At 41.5% G+C, this 18,819-nt stretch overlaps 1 protein-coding gene across 1 annotated transcript in view; it reads right to left on the bottom strand.

Annotated features, from left to right (window-relative positions):
* Nucleotides 1-18,819, bottom strand: part of Arhgap42 (Rho GTPase activating protein 42) — a 220,999-nt gene that overhangs the window by 131,522 nt on the left and 70,658 nt on the right. Inside the window, exon 3 of the mRNA XM_052189140.1 lies at nt 9,729-9,790. Within this exon, the coding sequence (XP_052045100.1) occupies nt 9,729-9,790 (62 nt within the window). The remainder of the gene's footprint in view (nt 1-9,728; nt 9,791-18,819) is intronic.

Below are 18,819 nucleotides of genomic sequence, written 5' to 3'. Positions count from 1 at the left end.
AGCCACTGGTAAGTTGCCCATTGTTAAGTAACCCCACAACTACACAAGTGCAAGCAACTCTCACTAAATGCAGTGGGGTACAAACATGAAAGTAGAGTAGGAGAGGGATGTGTTAGGGAGAGAAGGTTCCAGGGGCACGGGTGAGTGCAACAGATAAACAGGGGGGGGGGGGACTGCGCGTGAGCAAAATTGAAATCCACCTAATGTGTTCATATGAGTGATAATTAAACAGTCGCATGCACTGCACGCGTTTGTGTGTGTGTGCATAAAGCAGGGCCTCAAACACGTCTGTTCACCCATGTTCATATCAACATTGTTCCCAAAAGCCAAAAGCAGACGCAACCTGGTATCATTTGGTGAAGGAGGACACTGTAAAGTGCTCAGTCTTAGGAAAGCAGGGATTCTGGCCCATACTATAACATGGGGAAGTCTATGAAGAAAGCCAGGCTCCAAAATCCGGATGCTGAATGGATCGGTCTATGTGAGGAAAGGAGTGTATAGACAGAACAGTTGTGGGGTTTGGTCAATGAAGACAGTTTCAGAGCTTCACAGCAGTGATGGGTGAAAGACCGGGGCACAGTAACATGTGCCCAGAACACCCAGAACACTTAAATGTTTAAGATTATCTGTCATATGTTCTGGGATTTAACTACAGGAAAATAAATCACAGGGCTGACGAGATGGGTTGGCAGTCAAGAGCATTTGCTCTTCTTGCAGAAAATTGGAATTTGGTTCCTGTCCCTTTCCCCACAGCATTTAGCTGGACTTCTCAGCCCATCCTATTCAAGCTGTGACATTCATGGCAGGCAGCCTCCGGCCCTTGTTCCTTGGGAACAATACAGCCATTTTCACCTTAACAACCAAGGCTGCCTCAGGGCAGTCTCACCTGGAGACCACCAGAAAACCTGCTTGATTGGAAGCAGGCAACCCTCTGAGAAGAAGATCCAAGGAATTCACGGCCATTTGGGGGGCAGGGTGGTTTTCTAAAGACTATATATATTGGCTAAATAATAGTAGAGTCAGTCTCTATTGGCAACTGTCATCTTGTCTCAATTCTCTTTCGTCCCCTTCCCGTTTATCCCCAGAATTCTCTTCCAGGTCCCCAGTTCACATGTGGCCGCAGGCAGCTACAGGTTCCCAGTATCAAGTAGCTTGGAACACTGCTGTCTTCTGGTCTCCTTGGGCACACACACACCTAGGACAGATACACATACACATAGAATGCATGCACACACATCCACCTACATATATACACTCATACACATTCAAACATGTGACATGCAAATATACATACATGCATGCACACCACATACATAGGCAAAAACAAATAGAACATTTTATACACAAAATATCTACAGCATGTTATATATTATCATCATTTAGTTAGTAACATCATTTCTATATTCCCTTAACATTTAGGAGTTAATCTTAGCATCATTTAATTTCTTGCCATCTTCAAGGTAACACATCTAGATACAACTGAGCCACATATTGTGTGGTAAGCTCAGAGCAACACATTCTGCTTATATTTTGTTGGGCTTTTTTTTAATTTTTCAAACTTCACAGAAGAGGGAGAGGAAAGATTGTAAGAGCTAGAATATAAAAAAGTCTTCTATGAAACAGTTCTTCCTAGAAATGGCTGCAAAAACAAGACCTGAATAGTAGCATTAACAGACATAGTAACATGGGAAGAAGAAATTTTCATGGGGTCCCACTCCTACAGCAAAGATAATGGGCAACTAATAGCTGCTAGGGGAAGGAGAATGTGCCCTGTCCAGGAACGGGCCCACATATTCTTGGCCCAGTGCAGAGTGGTGAGTCCTTATACACACAAACCTATATACACACAAACAATCTCTATTTGGGAAGTTATAATTATATATCTGTGCATACACACACACACACACACCATATACGTGAGGGTTACCTGAGAAAGCTTGAAGGAGAAAATGGAGGGAGAAATGTGATATAACTCTAGTTCAGTCAAAATTACATCTTAAAATAAATAACTAATTTGCTTTCAAATAAATGTAAAATAAGGCTCAAAACTTTTAAGTACTATGAGCTTTGACAATATGCACAGTGAAGCGACCACCCTTTACATTATTTCTTTTCATACAATCTGCCTTAAAGGGGGTCATTCTGAAAGGTACAGGGAAAATGTTGTGATGTATTACATAGTGAAAATGTAGACACACACCAGTATGCAAAGGTGTCTATGAATGGTGACTCGGAAAAGAATTAGCAAGGACCTCCACATAAAGCCAAACACTCTGAAGCTAATAGAAAAGAAACTGGGGAAGACCCTTGAGGACATCGGTACAGGGAGAAAGTTTCTGAACAGAACACCAATAGCGTATGCTCTAAGAGCAAGAATTGACAAATGGGACCTCATAAAATTACAAAGTTTCTGTAAGGCAAAGGACACCATCAAGAGGACAAATCGGCAACCAACAAGTTGGGAAAAGATCTTCACCAATCCTACATCAGATAGAGGGCTAATATCCAATATATATAAAGAACTCAAGAAGTTAGACTCCAGAAAACCGAACAACCCTATTAAAAAATGGGGTACAGAGTTAAACAAAGAATTCTCACCTGAAGAACTTCGGATGGCAGAGAAGCATCTTAAAAAATGCTCAACTTCATTCATTAGTCATTAGGGAAATGCAAATCAAAACAACCCTAAGATTTCATCTTACACCAGTCAGAATGGCTAAGATTAAAAATTCAGGAGACAGCAGGTGTTGGAGAGGGTGTGGAGAAAGAGGAACACTCCTCCACTGCTGGTGGGGTTGCAAATTGGTACAACCACTCTGGAAATCAGTCTGGCGGTTCCTCCGAAAACTGGGCACCTCACTTCCAGAAGATCCTGCTATACCACTCCTGGGCATATACCCAGAAGACTCCCCACCATGTAATAAGGATACATGTTCTACTATGTTCATAGCAGCCCTATTTATAATTGCCAGATGCTGGAAAGAACCCAGGTATCCCCCAACAGAAGAGTGGATGCAAAAAATGTGGTATATCTACACAATGGAGTACTATTCAGCCATTAGAAACAATGAATTCATGAAATTCTTAGGCAAATGGATGGAGCTAGAGAATATCATACTAAGTGAGGTAACTTGGAGCTAGAGAATATCATACTAAGTGAGGTAACCCAGATTCAAAAGATGAATCATGGTATGCACTCACTATTAAGTGGATATTAACCTAGAAAACTGGAATACCCAAAATATAATCCAGACATCAAATGAGGTACAAGAAGAAAGGAGGAGTGGCCCCTGGTTCTGGAAAGACTCAGTGAAACAGTACTCAGCAAAACCAGAACGGGGAAGTGGGAAGGGGTGGGTGGGAGGACAGAGGAAGAGAAGGGGGCTTACGGGACTTTCGGGGAGTGGGGGGGCTAGAAAAGGGGAAGTCATTTGAAATGTAAATAAATTATATCGAATAAAAAAATGCAGATTAAAAAAAGAATATATCGAAAAAATAAAAAAATAAAATTAGTAGTTAAAAAAAAAAAAAGAATTAGCAGTGGAAACAAAACGCCATCTTGGCTTTTCTCCATGTGCTCCACAATTCACCAACCCCACCTTCTCAGCCCCCTCCAACGCCCAGCCTCTCTTCAGACCCTCGTCCTCTATTCCCGATGACAAGCCATTTGAGCAGAGATCCACAAATGGACTGTACTCTTATTCGCCCAGTTTCTGCCTTGCACTGTCTCACGGCAGCCAGGTGTCTACTAATCCTCCAGACACACTCCTTCCTACACACACACACACACACACACACACACACGCTGTCCCTCCCTCTGTGCGAGCCCATCTCACCACCTGACACCGACTGGGACTCTGTCCTCTGTAACCTGCCTCTGCCAACTGCACGGCAGAAACGCTTTTGGCTCCTCACTGTAGTCTCAGCTCGGACAACACGAGCCACTTCAGAGACGGACACTTTAAGTGGTTGCAAAATGTGAGTACTTCCCTTTTCAAAAATTTCCCTGCAATTTTAGGTTGTTTTTAGTCAACATACAAAGCAATGTTTCCATACATTATGTGTATAATGCACATACATGTGTATATAAAACATACATGTGGATATTGTACATACATGTGTATGTTGTACACATATGTGAATATTATACATACATGTGTACATTGTGCTGTTATCTTTTGTTACTCATCACCCCTCCCACCATTTCCTTCCTCCCACATACCCTTCTCCTTTCATAAACAGTATATATACATATGTGCACATATACATACACACTTATATATGTATATATATACAACACATACGTGCATGTGTGTGTGTGTGTGTTCGCGTATACCCAGATACTGCAATGAAGTCTGATTTATTTTGCTTATCACACTATCATTAGAAAAACCCTATGAAGAACATATGGGATTTCCGGTTATTATTTCTTATAACTATTTTAAAACATGAATGACAAATTAAATTTACAAATGCTTTTGCTACTCTTTTCCAAGTTATTAAAGATTGTCTATGCCTTCTGTAGGAAGTGAACATAGCGACTATGGTTTTATCATAAAGACAATGCATTTACCTCTCAGAAGAAAGGCAGTCTTGTCACTCACTAGTTTCTGAGTGTCTTATTAGCTGTCATCTGTCAGAAGTCCACTGCTTTGTTGTTTAAAACTCCCGTTTTCATCTCTTAGCATTTTCTCATATAGTGTGTAACCACGTTTGCTTGTTTTTCCTGCCTTTAAAATCAAATTCCACTTCCAAGTATTAACTTTTATAAAATATTATACTGTGATTTTATAAACTTTTACTTCTTATAGCATCACAGTATATTTTTGTGCTACATAAGTACATAAGTATCAAACAGCAACATTAAATCAGTTTGCAAATACAGCCAAAGACGAGCAAATAATCAATACCACCAATAAAAAGAATAGCTCACCCTGCAGAGTACTTGTAGCTTTAAAAGTAAAAGATAGATGCTAGGGGAAGAGGGGTTGAGAGGTCAGTGTATCTGTAGTGCAGGCATGAGAGGAAAGCTGAAATGCCAGATGTGATGTGAGACCAGAAACAGCAGGTCACACTTGGAATCCCAACACTCCTGTGGCAGACTCAGGAGAACTCTCAGCTATGTGTCAGCCAGCCAGGTGCAGTCATCTCAAGGAAGACAGAAGGCAAAGACCAACTCGCAATGTTGCCCTTTGACCTCCATGCATGTGCTAACACCCACACACATGTGAGCATACAGACACACAAATACAACACAAAGAAAAAAGTGTAAAATCAGTCTACAAAGTAACAGGTAGAAACTCTATTAAAATGAAGAGCAAAAGAGAAAAACACAGGCCCACCCAAGTGCTGTGTCTAATTGGAGAAAGAACTCTTACATCTGTAAGCCATCAAGGCCCTACCCAGGGAGTTATGCTGAAGTAGCAAAAGAGAAAAGAAAATTTTCATCACCATATACAGTATACATAATGATAAGGAGGAAAGGTCATAAAAAAAAAGGAGAAAGCACCTCATCGCGCATGTCCTACTTTACATGGGTCATGGTAGTGTTATCTGGGAGGAGAAGGCCTTTAAATCCTTCCAGATAGTCAACAACTGTAAATCAATAGACTGAATACGTAAGCCTTGGGAAACAGGAAGGTATAGAAAGATTAGGTGTCTATTTTCATGTATCCACATACAGATTTTGTAATTCAGCATTTTTATATATAACCATGAAAATAACAACCATTACGACATCAATTGAAAGCAAAAAGACATGCCTGAACATTCCTGAAAACAGAATGCTGTGGTACAAATATATTTTGAAGTTAATACCAGCTTAATCTTCTGTGGATTACCAGACATGAACAGAAAACACCTGACAATATATTACCTGAGTTTTAGAAAGTAAAATTACAGTTTTCCAAGCCTTCTTCCCAAAGCTAATGAGGATTGCACCATGAAGCCTCATCACTCGCCACTCTCACACTCCAGAGCAGAAGCATTACATGAGCTGAGGAGGGAAATGCTTGCAGACAGCCTGCCAGCACAAGCTCTGCTCACTCACCACTAGACATGTCTCATTCAGAGGCATTGAATTTTTAGAATTGTAAGACACCTTTAACTGACATTATGAGCCTTAAGTCTTCCAAAACTTGAATACTTTGAAATATTTTCCCAAGTTCTAGCAAACACTCTCATTCTTCCTGTCCTCTTAGATTAATGACTCCTATTGGTGGAAGAAAATGAGGGGGGAGAAGGAGGATGAGGAAGAGGAAGAGGAGAAGGAGGGAAGGAAGAAAGAAAGAAAGAAAAGAGGGAGGGAGAGAGAGAAAGGAAGAAAAAAGAAGGAAAGAAAAAAGAAAGGACGATAGAAAGAGAAAGGAAGAAAGAGAGAAAAGAAGAAGGCAAGAAAAAGAAAGGGTGATAGAAAGATAAAGAAAAGAGAAAGGAAGGAAGGACAAAAGAAGAGGGAGGGAAGAAGGGAAGAAGGGATGAGAAGAGGGCAGGGGAGGGAGGGAGGGAGAGAGGGAAGAAGAGGGGAGGGGAGGGGAGGGAGGTCAGCAGTTGTTGCTATCAGGCTATGCTGAATCTAATTCACTCTACAATATGTAAAATAATAGTTTACTCAGAAAGTGCTTCAGCCCAAGACATTGCAGTTTACAAACAGCATTTGACTCAATTTAGGGAATGAGAAATAATTCTGCGGTTAACACATACATAAACAATATCACCTGTCTGGTATCGTGGGATAAATCACTAGCTCCTAAAACTGGAAAGGGTGCCATCCTATAAACTGAAACTGGGAGAGCCCTTATGCCCAGTAAAATCATATCAAAGAGACCAGGTCTGTGAAGAAACATGAATCCATATGGGTGCGTGCGCGCGCGCGCGCGCACACACACACACACACACACAAATCTGGTGTAACAACTTTTGATTGACAGACCACGCTAGGGCTAAGATGACTAACATATTACCTGAGTTTTAGAGAGGAAAAGTACAACTTTTCAAACAGTGTTCTGAAATGTCCCATAAGTCATGTGTATTTAAATATTACAGAGATACAAGGTATTGTGAAACAGTGACCAGGGACTGAGATCTCTGTTCTGTTACTGGTAGTTTGTGTCACATTAACTAACTCTGCTTCACACTCCTGGTGACATCCAAAAAGAAAGAAAGTCGAGGCACTCCGCATACTTTAAAAAAGTGCAACTGAGTACTAAGATTGCCAGTAATGTGATAAAAATATTGCCCAAACCCCAGTTGTTAACTTTCTGTCCCCAGCTGGTGGAAATGTAACCTCTAGGAGATGTAGCCTTGCTGGAGGAGGCCACTGCTCAAGGGCTCTGAGGTTCTCTAGCCTAGTAAGATTCCTTGACTCACCTGGCCCTACCTCCCTCTTGTACATGGATGAAAATGTAACCAGTCAGCTTCCTGCTTGGCTTCCATGCCTTTCTGTGAAGAGGGACTGTATCCCTCTGAAACTGCAAGCTGGAATAAACCCCTTTGTCTTCGGAGTTGTTGCTTATGACATATCTTATCATCCAGGAAGAAACAGGCAGTCGAAACTGTAACTCCTTCTGGTCAGACTGCAATGGAAACTGTAACTCCTTCTGGTAGGGCTGTGATGGAAATGTAACTACCTCTGGTGAGGTTGTGATGGGCTGAGGTGATGTATCACCCTTCAAGACAGCCGTCCTGTCTCTCCAGATAACTCCCAGCTACACTGTGATGGAGACAAAAGTCTGAACCTTACCCCTGAGAGACACTAACACATATATTCTTTACACTTTAATCTCAGAAAAATTCATTTAATTACTATGTTCCTACAGAGGCCTGCCCATCTAAAACTTATTTCTAATTGTTAATGTGAAGGTCAGTGAGGTGTCTCCCTGCTTAAAGGCACTGGCAACACCAGCCTGGTTTTGATTCCCAAAATGCACAGAAAGAAAGAGTGAACCAGTTCCACAAAGATATCCCCTGACCTCCACACAGACACTGTAACAAACAGTGCACACAGAAGCATTGTGCACACATGCTGTAACAATAATAATAAACCTCAAATCCATTGTTCAAAAAGCTAGATGCGGACACACCAGATGTGCAGATTAAATGCATGTCTCTGCTCATTGAGCATCAGTACCTGCGGGAGCCAGAAGAACATCTCAGGTTCCCTAGAACTGAAGTTGCAGGTGGCCATGGTCACCTTCTGAGTGTTAAGAACCAAACACAGCACAGCAGCCCTATTTATAATTGCCAGATGCTGGAAAGAACCCAGGTATCCCTCAACAGAAGAGTGAATGCAAAAACTGTGGTATATCTACACAATGGAGTACTATTCAGCCATTAGAAACAATGAATTCATGAAATTCTTAGGCAAATGGATGGAGCTAGAGAACATCATACTAAGTGAGGTAACCCAGACTCAAAAGGTGAATCATGGTATGCACTCACTAATAAGTGGTTATTAACCTAGAAAACTGGAATACCCAAAACATAATCCACACATCAAATGAGATACAAGAAGAAAGGAGGAGTGGTCCCTGGTTCTGGAAAGACTCAGTGAAACAGTATTCGGCAAAACCAGAACGGGGAACTGGGAAGGGGTGCGAGGGAGGACAGGGGAAGAGAAGGGGGCTTACGGGACTTTCGGAGAGTGGGGGGGCTAGAAAAGGGGAAATCACTTGAAATGTAAATAAATTATATCGAATAAAAAAAATTAAAAAAAAAAAAAAGAACCAAACACAGGTCCTCTACAAGTGTTCTCAACCACTGCACCAACTCTCCAGCACCCCAAAATTATATTCCATTTCTCTTTTGGTTTGGCTTGGGGTCTTTGCTGCTTTCTGGGGTTTTGTTTGTTTATTTTGTATGTTTGGGTTTTTGTTGTTGTTTTTTAACCTTAATATGCATGGTTTCACTGTGTACCTCTGGGTGCCTTAAAACTTACTGTGTGGCCAGGCCTTGACCTGAGTGCTGGGATTAAAACATGGGACACCAGACCCCAGGCCAAAATTACATTTTGACTGAAGTGTTAGCAATACCTGTGCTCTAATATCTTACATAAGCTAACCTATCAGCCTAAAAACATTTTAACTGAATTTTTCCACTCAGCAAAGTCCTCCCAGCTGTCATAGCACCTCTCAAATGTTACCATTTCAAAAGTCTCATGCTAACAGTTGAAAAAGGTCAGCTTTTCCTCAAAGTTCAAATACACCTCTATTATAACACCTACAGTCCTACAGTAATATGACCCAAAAATATCTGTTGAAGAAGAATGGGCTCTTAAGAACGTTTCTCCAAAGGCCCCAGGGAGTTTGGAAGTCAGGTGAGGTAGGGGGTGGGAACATCCACATGGAGACAGGGGAGTGGGCGAGTACAGGATGTGGAACAGTCAGAGGATAGATGGGGGTGGGAGATTAGAACATGGAGTGCAAAAAATTAATTAATTAATTAATTAAAAGAAAAAAAGGAAGTTTCTCCAATAGTTTAAATTCTCACAGTGATTAAGTAGGAAGTCAAGTGAAGATATTTATATCTGCTGGGCAAATAAAAGAAATAAACATGCTTTATGTTATTAGCAACAGTAGAAACTATAGTCTCAAATTTTTTCAAACTTACATGCAGCATTTGCTTTGAGTTTCTGGCTGTCAGATGCTGTATGGGTATTTAATTCCAATCTATTCCTTCCTCAGGCATGCTCAGAGAAAGCAGGATTCACAAGAAATAAAAAACAAACTTACCAGTCTACGCCTTTCTTCTTCTACAGCAATAAGTAGCCTTGCGAATTCTTTCAGTGATTGAGCTATTTAAAAATAAGACAGAAAGAAAGGCATTAATCCTCTGTCAGTACTAATATTTAATTACATAGGAGCAAACATTACAATGAAGCTAGGTATTCATTTGTATATCTTACACTATGTGATTTTGTTTGTATATCCATAAAAGCAGGTACAAAGTAAGAAGCTAGTGACTAATAGCTGTGGGTAAGAGATGCTTGCTTCTCTTTGAGCTACAAATTAACGTCTACAAGTTTTTCTGTAACGATCCCAAACAAATACAAATTATATATTTAATATATGAAACGTATATTTAAATAGTCCTGAATTGCTTTCAACAGTGGTCTATGGGTATGAAACATTTTTCAAATCTATAAGAGGCAATAAGCCAGGCAAAAGAGATGACTCTGCTGATAAAAAGCACTTGCTATGTGAACCTGAGGACCTGAATTTGGACCTCAAGCACCTTTATAAAAACCTTGGCATAGCCACACATGCCTGTGACCACTGTACTGGGATGGGAAAAATAATGCAGAACAGACGAGGACCACTACTTCAAAGAAATAAGATGGAAAATTAGTAGAATATACCCTGTACTCTCCTCTGACCTCACATGAGCATATTAGTGCATGCATACATGTGCATGCATGCACACCCATACACTCAGGCACACACATGTGCAATGCCTAGTAAATGTAATAGTGTACTGCTCTACTTAGTAGTGTTCAGTATTACTAAGACCCCACTAAATTCTGTTAGCTCAGGAACATCATGGAAGAATGAACAGAAAGAATGTAAGACACAGAGGGAAATGTGTGGATGTACAGAGGGAGACTTGATGACCTCCCTTGCACTTGTAACATATAGCAGCTATGGCGAGCTGCAGTAGCTACACAAAATCTGAAAAGATTAAGCCCAGCCACCCTCATTATGGGAAGGGAAGGAAGCTGCAAGGTCCCACCCACTCCTGAGGATTTGTTGATGGTTGAGGGGAGAGAAGACATTTTCTTCTTCAGTGCCCAAGGTCCTATAAACAATGCCTTGATGCCATGATCTTCTAAGCAACTCTAATGAAATCCATGGTGCATTAAAAAGACATGACAGTAGAAGAGGATCCAAAGGAGTAGAGTGAAGAACAGCAGCAAAAAGTCAATTAAATACATTACATAAGTGCAGGAAAATGTCATATTGAAAGCCATTTGATGACATGAAAAGAAAACACAAGAGAGAGAGAGAGAGAGAGAGAGAGAGAGAGAGAGAGAGAGAGAGAGAGAGAGAGAGAGGTACATTTATTTAGCTGGGGAATAGTAGCACACACCTTTAATGCCAACACTCAGGAGGCAGAGGCAGGGAGATCTCTCAGTTGGAGGCCAGCCTGAGCTACAGTTTGTTCCAGGAGAGTTGGGGCTAAACAGAGAAATTCTATCTTGGAAAACCAAAGAGAGGAAAGGGGAGAGGAGGAAAGGGAAGGGGAGGGAAGGGAGGGGAAAGAGAAGGGAAGAAAAGAGAAGAGAAGGGAAAGGAGGGGAAAGAGAAGGGAAGGAGAAGGAAGAGGGGAAAGGGAAGGGGAGGGGAGGGGGAGAGGAGGGGAGAGGAGGGAAGGAGAGGGGAGGGGAGGGGAGGGAAGGAAAGGAACCCACCTACCGACCTTGTAGATAATTGCAATATGTTCAGAAAAACATGTCAAAGAGAGTCAACTAAGAGTACAATTGTAGGTAGAGGGGCATATGCATGGAGGGAGGGGGAGGGAGGAGGGGGAGGGAGTCGTTGGGGAGGGGGGCTTTTGGGAGGGGGAAATTGGGAAAGATTTTACCATTGGCAATGTAAATGAAGAAGATACTCAATTAAAAAAAGAGTACAATTGTATAGTACTTTTTTTTTTTTACTTTCTTTGAGTAAATAGAGTTGCAGGAACAAGATTAGATAGTTTGATGGGTTAAGGATGTCTTGTTTTTTCTTACTATTACTATGAAATAGTCTGAGAAAACCAACTTAAAGGTGAAAGAGTTTATTTTCGCTTACAATTCTGGCTAAGTCCATCAAGCAAGGAAGTAAGAGAAGAAAATGAGTGAAGCTGTTAGTCACATCATGGCTGGACTTAAAGGGCACAGAGGCACTTGCTCCGTAGCTCCTTTGCTCCACTTTTGTAGTCCAGAATCCCAGCCAGGGAATGGTACTGTGTGCAGTGTAGTCCAGAATCCCAGCCAGGGAATGGTTCTGTGTGCAGTGTAGTCCAGAATCCCAGCCAGGGAATGGTACTGTGTGCAGTGTAGTCCAGAATCCCAGCCAGGGAATGGTACTGTGTGCAGTGGGCAGCATGTTTTCCCACCTCAGTTAAAGTGATGAAGGTAACACTGCCCAAGAAAGCTCAGAGGCACATCTACCAGATGAGTCTAGATCTTGTCAAGCTTTAAATTAATTCTATCACAATATGTGACTAATGGGAAGGAGGGAAGGAAGGAAGGATGGAAGGAAGGAAGGAAGGAAGGAAAGAAGGAAGGAAGGAAGAAAGGAAGGAAGGAAGGAAGGAAGGAAGGAAGGAAGGAAGGAAGGAAGGTAGGAAGGAAGGAAGGAGAGGGAAGGAAGAAAGGAGGAGAAAGAGAAATCACAGTCAGCTCAAACTCAGAAAACAAAGATAAACAAATGACACAATGGTATTAAAGTACCTGTGTCAGAAATAATACACTCACTCATTATAATATGAATATTAAAACTGTTAACTGAATCACTGTGTTGAAAGAATAGAAGGACAATGTGGCAATTTGAAACCAGGGCTCATTAAAAAAGAATGCCCGGATATCAGGAGGTAGTACCTAAAAATGAAAATCAAGGGCCAGCAGGACAATCATGAAGAAGAAAAAACAAGCAAGCAAACAAACAAACAAGCCTAAGAAATGTCAGCCTCTGACGCGTCCAGGGGTAAATAGAAGCAGTGAGAACCAGCAGGAGTGCAGACTGCTAGTTTTGTTAAATTTAATAAAAATCTGTACTTTTTTAAAACAGATAACAACAACAACAACAAAGAGTTTCTGCAAAGTCTTTATTTTCTGATTGTACAAATCTGGAAGGGCCCAAATTGCACATGATACAATTTGCCAAAGTTAAATCGTATCTACCACAAGTAAGCCAATGACGAAGCCCCAAACAAATATGCCTTCAGTTAAGAATTCAAAGCAGTTGGGGCTGGAGAGATGGCTCAGCGGTTAAGAGTACTCACTGACTGCTCTTCCAGAGGTCCTGAGTTCAAATCCCAGCAACCACATAGTGGCTCACAACCATCCGTAATGAGATCTGATGCCCTCTTCTGGGGTGTCTGAAGACAGCTACAGAGTACTTACATATAATAAAAAATAAAGAAATCTTTGGGCTGGAGCAAGCAGGGCCAGAGAGAGAAGAAAAAGTGTCTGAAGACATCTACAAAGTACTCATATATAATAAACAAATCTTTAAAATAAATAAAACAAATTTAAAAAAAAGAATTTAAAGCAGCAGCCTAGTGCCTCTGGCTAGATCAACTCTATAAGCAATGCAGACTCCTGGTCACTGGTCACTTGGAGACACCTGCTGACACCCTCAGGTCCAGGTCACTCTAAAGACACCTGCTGATGCCCCCAGGCAGGCTCCTGGGTCACTGGGGAGACACCTGCTGATGCCCACAAGCTCCTTCCGGGAATCCACTAAGGTGCAGATGCTTTAAATAGGAGCTTGGTTTCTGAGTAAGAAATGAGGTTCTCATTTCTGTCTCTACTGCCTCTCTTTGATCAAAAGAAAGTGATGCCATTTTCTACTCCCATTGAACTGGTCTGTTTCCCATATAAATACTATTTATAAACTCTGCAAGACAATAGCTGATTATAATGTAAATGTCTGAGAAGACAAATTTTACCATACAAAATAAATTGAATGTCTGGTTACCCACAACAAACCCCACCCCCTCCGTGGTTTTAAGACACTGGATCCAATCTGACAATAAGTTTTGTTCCCTCTTTTTCTTTTGTTGACTTTTCAGGGAAAAGTCTCTAAACAAATGAAACCCCGAAAGCTAAACTTGTCCTTTTCAAATATTACAAAGTGGTTCCACTTAAAAAATACATATTTTTGGACCAAACAAAGACATTTGTGTTCCTTGAGAATGTAAATATATGGGAACAGTGACTATCCACCTCTTAAAATTGGTTGGTGGCGGATCAACGTCAGAAGAATGTGATTGAAGCTGTTCTTTTATTTATTTATTTATTCGACATATTTTTTTATTTACATTTCAAATGATTTCCCCTTTTCTGGCTTCCCACTCCCCAAAAGTCCCATAAGCCCTCTTCTCTCCCCCTGTTCCCCCATCCACCCCTTCCCACTTCCCTATTCTGGTATTCCCCTATACTGCTACACTGAGTCTTTCCAGGACCAGGACCCACTCCTCCATTCTTCTTGGACATTATTTGATGTGTGGATTATGTTTTGGGTATTCCAATTTTCTAGGCTAATATCCACTTATTAGTGAGTGCATACCATGATTGATCTTTTGAGACTAGGTTACCTCACTTAGTATGATGTTCTCCAGCTTCATTCATTTGCCTAAGAATTTCATGAATTCATTGTTTCTAATGGCTAAATAGTACTCCATTGTGTTTATATACCGCATTTTCTGTATCCATTCCTCCGATGAGGGATACCCGAGTTCTTTCCAGCTTCTGGCTATTATAAATAGGGCTGCTATGATCATAGTGGAGCACATATCTTTATTACATGCCGGGGAATCCTCTGGGTATATGCCCAGGAGTGGTATAACAGGATCCTCCAGAAGTGATGTGCCCAGTTTTCTGAGGAACCGCCAGACTGATTTCCCGAGTGGTTGTACCAATTTGCAACCCCACCAGCAGTGGAAGAGTGTTCCTCTTTCTCCACATCCTTGCCAACACCTGCTGTCTCCTGAGTTTTTAATCTTAGCCATTCTGTCCTGAACAGAACACTAATAGCTTATGCTCTAAGATCAAGAATTGACAAATGGGACCTCATAAAATTTTAAAGTTTCTGTAAGGCAAAGGACACCATCAAATGGACAAATTGGCAACCAACAAATTGGGAAAAGATCTTCACCAACTCTACATCCGACAGAGGGCAAATATCCAATATATACAAAGAACTCAAGAAGTTAGACCCCAGAAAACCAAATAACCCTATTAAAAAAATGGGGCACAGAACTAAACACAGAATTTTCCCCTGAAAAAAGAAGCATCTTAAAAAATGTTCAACATCATTAGTCATTAGGGAAATGCAAATCCAAACAACCCTGAGACTGAAGCTTTTCTAATTCTATTGTAATGATCTTGAGGTACTGCATTAATAGCATACTTGAAGAACAGAAATAGGACAAGAAGTCCACAACATAAGCATAAAAGTCTCAAGTTACTATCACATAAACCAGATTTTAGGAAAACAGGTTCCTGGAGATATGCAATCACTACCCTCCCCTGCAAAGTCCAAAAGGAAACTGTCAGAGGCTGGGTAGAACCAGCTGTGCACTTTTCCTGCACCGCTACGAGAAATGAAGGGCAGTGTTAACATTATTGGTACACAGATCCACAATGCCTTAAAAGACCGTAAGCCCATGGGCGGACTGCTAGCAGTTCCTCTAAAATCAGGAACAAGACAAGGAAATCCATTCTCACCAGTCATGTTCAATATACACCTGCCATTTTAACCAAAGTAACTGAGCAAGAGACAGAAAGAAAAGGGATATCAATAAAGAGACAAAATAATATCTGCCATGCAGGCAACGTAATCCTGTACTCAGAAAATCCTAAATGGGCTGAAAGATGGCTCAGCAGTCAAGAGCACTTGCTCCAAGAGAAAACCAAAGTTAGGCTCCCAGCACCCACAGAAGGCAATTCGCATGCACCTGGAACCCCAGCTCCCAGGAATGATGTCTTCTTTTGGCTTCTGTAGGAAAACTCATAAGCATGAACACAGGCACATAAGTAATAATAATAAAGAGAATCCTAAAGACACCACTGAAAGTTCCCTAGAACTGATAAACAAACTCAGGCACACAGAGGAATGCAGGCACAATAGCTTTCATATTGGCTGAGGATAAAACAAACAGGGAACAATCTTGTTCATGACACCTTTTAGGAAGAAAGTAAAAGCTAGGAATAAACTCAAGAAAGGAAGTGGAAACTCCCTTAAGAATGAAAACTATCAGAGACGGAAAGAACAGAAGACACTAGAAGGCGCACATAGATATGGGGATCAACTCTACGAAGACAGCCTCAGAGTGCAAGAGATTTACAGGTCTGCGTGAAACAGCAGTGGCATTCTGCACCAAAACAGAAAAATATAATTCTTAAATCCAAATGGAAATCAAAGGCCCCCAAATAGCAAAGGAGACGTCAGCAAAAAGGACAGATCCAGGGATAAGTCTCAAAATGTGCTAGAGAATGATAAAGATCAAAACCACCACGGAATTATTGTGAAAACAGGAGCATGCACTGGTGCAATGGAAGGGAGGACTCAGAGATCAACTCCCACAATTGAATATATCAACTTTGACAAAAGTGCCCAAGCACGTGTTAGGAAAAGAAAGTCTTTTCAGCAGACAGTGCTGAGAAAGAACTGTTCTTGCTGAAGCGATTCCAACTAGAGCCTTATCTCTCAACCCAATATAAACGTGTTTTAGCTTCATTTCTGCTGCTGTGATAACAAAAATCCTGACAAACAACTTAAGAGAGAAGGGGTTTATTTAGCTTACAATTTCATAGTACAGTCCATTATTGCAGGGAAGTCACCTAATAGGAAGCTTGAGACAGTGGTCACAAACACATCCGCTCACCTGCATGCCCATGCAGGGTCCATTTGTACACAGCTCAGGGCCCCCAGTCTGCAGAAGTGTGCCACCCACCCTGGGCTGAATCTTCCCACACTCACTGTTTTAATCAAGCCCCCACATGCATGCCTATACTCCGACCCAATGTAGACAAGCCCTCATTGAGACTCTCTTCCCAGGAGATTCTTGGTTGTTAATAATTAAAGTTAGCATTACAAGAAAACCAAAACCAAAAACAAAAAAACCCAAAAAACAAACAAACAAAAAAGTCAACCCAGTGTGGATCAAGGACCTTTATGCAAGAATCAAGACATTGAAACTACCACAAGAAATATGGCATAACACTTTGATGTCTTATGGCACAGGAAATAATTTCCTGATGCTTAGGCTGCAAATGGAAGAACTGACCTGGGAATGGATCAAAATACTTCTGTGCAGCAAAGGAAGTAATGGGTGCTGTGAATGGGAGAAAATCTCCTCCAAAAACTGACCTGACTAAGGACTGATGTGCACAGGTGTGAAGAGCTCCGAAAACTCCTAAGCAAAGAAGCAGCATGAAGAACAAGCGAGCAGTGGGTTAGTAGATGCTTCTCACTTCTAGTTCTGTAAATGGCTGTCCATACACGAGCAAAGCTCACCTCCTTCACCCACCAGAGAAATACAGTCGAGAGTGCAGGAAGTTGCGTCTTAGCCCTCTTGGCATAGAGACAGTCAATTAACCCATCAATCAGAATGGACAGCAGTCATGCTGTGGAAGGAGTGGAGCCCTGTGTGCTGCTGTGGGGGAAAAAAATCAGTGCAGCCCCTAGGGAATCAGTACAGTCTTCCTCAAAGCCACTACAAACAGGTCGTAATACCTGTGCGTCTGCACTGAAGGAGGCAAAGTTCCCACTTAATAAACACCCAAGTACCCACACTTATTGCAGTACTACTAACAGAAAGCAAGCTATGCAGTCAATCGAGCTGTCTCGTGCATGCATAAAAGAGAAGAGACTATTACCCAGCCATACAGAATACTGAAGTCATTCAAGGGACACTGGGGCACATGGCTCTAGCAATCCTTGCCCTTCTCCCTCATTTCCTCTGTCTTGCTAAATAAAAACAGTTCCAGTTCGATTACATTCCTCAAGCTGGCCACCAGGTCAATTCTGCTATTTAACCACTTCCTCCCCCCTCAGCCTCAGGCTGCCTACCAAGGTCAATTTATGGAAGTATAGAAATCCAGCAGCCAAACGCCTCCTTTGATATGCCTGATTCATATGCCCAATTACAACTAAACACTTCATTCTAGCATAGTTTTCCTGTATGCCTTTACAAACCCCCATTTCCTACGAGCCACGTCTGTCTCCTCTATCCTGGAGCAGTCCTTTCGCCCTCTGGAACAGACACCTTCCCTGTCTCCCTTGTTTCCTTCTCTTGCTCCCTGGTCCTCTGTCTCCTGTCTTGGTCTCTTGTTCTCTGCCCTCTGTTTCTCTGGAGCAAATAAATCTCTTGTCCTAAGAACTCGCTAGGTGTCCAGAGCTGATGCTGATCCCTTGCAGGAAAATGGACAGAACCAGACACCACACTATGACAATAAACGAGAAAGACAAGCATCCCATGTTTTTTCTCATGTGTGGAAACAGGGATTTCTTTTTTAAAGGTGACATCATGGAGGGACTACTAGGGAGGGATGAGAGGTCAAGGAGGGAGGGCGGGGTGGGAGAGGTAAGAGAGGAAATGTGGGAGGGAAACCTATGAACACAGGACTGCTAAAGTTATAGACGAAAATCTCAGTGAAGCTTGTGAATATGTATAACCAATATTCATTAGTAAATTATTAAACACTACTTTATAAGACAGCATGAACTACACAGGGGTGTACTGTACTCCAGACTTTAAGCGGAAGAAACAGAAAGCTGTCCCTTCAGCTCCCACTTCCTGGGAACCTTTGAGCCACTTTTTTTCAAAGGCATCACCTCACCTCGGCAAAAAGATTGCTAATTGTGCAAAATTTTTTAATATCTGTGAAAAAATAACTGCTAATGACCTTTCATATGTTATTTTCTGATACTGATACTGAATGCAAATAAAAATCCAGGTCCAGAGTAGCATCTAATATAATAGTCATTACAGAATTTGACCACACCTATTTTCATGATGGGAACTTGATTTGCGCAAACTTCTCCAAAAATAACACTTAATATCCGATGGGTTTTCCACCAGTGAATACCGCGTTAACGTATAAGTTAGAAA

Source organism: Apodemus sylvaticus, chromosome 7 (genome assembly GCF_947179515.1).
Source record: "Apodemus sylvaticus chromosome 7, mApoSyl1.1, whole genome shotgun sequence".
In the NCBI taxonomy this organism is placed as follows: domain Eukaryota; kingdom Metazoa; phylum Chordata; class Mammalia; order Rodentia; family Muridae; genus Apodemus; species Apodemus sylvaticus.
The sequence above is the reverse complement of the archived record's forward strand: the minus strand, read 5'-3'. Positions and strand labels throughout refer to the sequence as shown.